At 50.0% G+C, this 2,500-nt stretch overlaps 1 protein-coding gene across 5 annotated transcripts in view; it reads left to right on the forward strand.

Annotated features, from left to right (window-relative positions):
- Positions 1 to 2,500, forward strand: part of LOC143137596 (rho GTPase-activating protein 23-like) — a 65,913-nt gene that overhangs the window by 39,597 nt on the left and 23,816 nt on the right. For all 5 annotated transcript variants that reach the window (XM_076297843.1, XM_076297841.1, XM_076297844.1 and 2 more), the window contains exon 2: positions 1,109 to 1,291. In XM_076297843.1, coding sequence (XP_076153958.1) covers positions 1,109 to 1,291 — 183 coding nt within the window. The remainder of the gene's footprint in view (positions 1 to 1,108; positions 1,292 to 2,500) is intronic.

The following is a 2,500-nucleotide window of genomic DNA, read 5'->3' on the forward strand; positions in this document are numbered from 1 at the left end:
TGGGGGGGGGGGGGGGTGGAGAAAGTGGAGCAGAGCAGGAAGAGGAAGAGGGCTGAATGTGGAGTCTTGCGAGGGGTGGGGTTGGGTGAAGAAACGCCGTCTGCTACAGCGCTCAGCCATGCCAGCCTCCAAGCGCCAAGCGCCTGGCATAAACGATGGTGCCACCCTGACCCATCAGCACGTCCCAGCTGCAGACAGGCGTTTTGGCCCAAGCGTTGCCATGGTTACCCATTACCCACAACCCCCCCCCCCAGCGTTACGCCACGCCGCTCCGTCCTGCTGGACACGCGGTCCTTCCTGGTCTCCATTTTGAGCCAAACGTCTGCGCCGGTCTTGCTTTCTCACCATCTCACGCCAACTGCTTGACCAAAATGACCTCTTTCCACATAAACAGTGCGTGTAGAGGGACTCTGTGTGTGTGTGTGTGTGTGTGTGTGTGTGTCTGTGTGTGTGTGTGTGTGTGTGTATTTCTCTGATTATACTCTTTACACTCCTGTTGCTCACCACCAGGAACTGCTGTGTTTATTTTTGCTCAGTGCCATTGTTAGGGGTGCTTGGAGACGAGGCTCTCATTATGGCAGTGCCGTTTAAAATAGACATTCCAGAGAGAAAAAAGAGGAAGACACTCACACATTCCATACACCTTTTCTGGAGACGGGGGGGCGGGGGGGTTGCAAGGGATCAAGACTGGATTGGAAAGAGGGAGGGGGGATTGTGGGGGTGGCGGGGGGCAGTATTGTGTTCCTGAAATCACCCCTCCCTCGATTCCGATGCCCCGTCTATTAAAAGTGCAGGGAGGAAAAGAGAGGGAGTTTAGTTCAGTGGAGCTTCGGCCCGGCGAGCGTTGAAGAGTTGAGCTCCGCAACCCTTTTCGAGCATGAGAGTCATTTCGTTTAGCAGAATGCAGCTCTATGCAGTTGAGTATTTCCTGGTCGCCGTTGCCGTGGGAAATCGTTTGGACAGCCCTTCACGCTGTTTCGATTTTGTATCGAATTTCTGTGTTTTTCCATTTACTCTTGTTGTTGTCTTCGCCGGTCGTTTTTTCGTGTGTATTTACATCTCTCTCTCTCGCTCTCTCTCTCTCTCTTTCACTTCTGTCGCTCTTTAGGCTAAAGGGCGGAGAGATGGTATTTCATCGGCCAATGAGAGGGCGCGGCCGCTGTCGGGGGAGGGTGTGGTCTGCCCGGGCCCGAGGACGGTGGTCCTGCAGAAGAACTCACAAGGCTTCGGCTTCACGCTCCGCCACTTCATCGTCTACCCACCCGAGTCGGCGCTCCACACCACCCTCAAGGTAAGACTCCGCCCTTCTCTCACCTGTCCACAGGTGAAGCTAAACCACCAGCCCAGCCTCAAGAGAAGATTCTAACTCACTCATAACATGGCGGGTATGGAGGGAAAGGGACATATAGGAACAGAAAAAACATTGCTATGCTCTTTATAAAAACGATTAGTCAACTAAATACATATCATAACTTAACATAACCTAGTCAAGTAAGTCATCTTCTTGCTTTGGCTGAGTAGTTGGACATAGTTTTTTCACATACATTTGACATAACTCAGTGAAAGCAAGATGAGTTGACAGGGTTATTTTGAGTGTGTAAATCTTTTTTATATACAGTAAACAGTATCCTCGATATGCGCGAGCCAACAATGGGAATCGCCATGACACTTCAGTATTCAGAAATCCGGTTTTCTATTTCCGGCCGAAGCTGCGTTGTATTGACTTTAATGTGATGGTAGTCAGTGAGCCTGCTGATACTGCACAAGTTATTATGTAAACAGAATGAAGGGAAGATGAAAAGCGGACAGTAGTAGGGTTTGACAAATAAGGTGGACAGTATAGGCATTTTGTATTTTTATATTATACAGGTATTTTGCTCATGTGAAATGCTTATGTAAGTTGCTCAGGACAACAGAGGAGGAACTGTTGTTTTGGAGCTTTAGCTCTAGTCTGAATCTGTCCCCAGAGATCTGCTCACCTGCATGTTTGGCTGGGGGATGGGGGGGGGGGGGCAGGGGGGCAGACTCAGAGCACCTGATTGGCTGCAGGGGTAGTATGGGCAGAGATGATTGGTTGATTTTAAATCTTGTCAGCCTGCAGTTTTAAAGAAGTCAAGGCTCACGTCAAGGCTCAGCAAGACAGCTGAGTAAGTGCTCTGTATTTATCAGAGTTAGATGAGCGCTTTGCTGCAAGCTGTAGCCATTAGAGGAGTGCTAGCCTAGCGATAGCCTAGCGATAGCCTAGCGACTAACCGGCAGGGAGAGGCTCTGCTAGAGTGCTTGTGTGCTATCTTTAGGCCAGGGGCAGGACAGAGTATACACTAAGGTATGACAAAAGAGAATGTTTGCACACCGGAGGAGTTTCGACCCGACAGGGTCTTCTGCAAGCAAATGCATTCTCCTCTCTCCTCCTCCTGCCTTTCAAGTCCAGACAGGGACCTGTGGTCTTATGGGGATTAGGGTTTAAGGTCAGGGCATTTACCAAGCCACATGCATGCTA

Source organism: Alosa pseudoharengus, unplaced genomic scaffold, assembly GCF_046254945.1.
Source record: "Alosa pseudoharengus isolate Yale_2024_CS ecotype anadromous, Long Island Sound unplaced genomic scaffold, YU_APseudo_1.1 YU_APseudo_1.1_scf_21, whole genome shotgun sequence".
NCBI lineage: Eukaryota > Metazoa > Chordata > Actinopteri > Clupeiformes > Clupeidae > Alosa > Alosa pseudoharengus.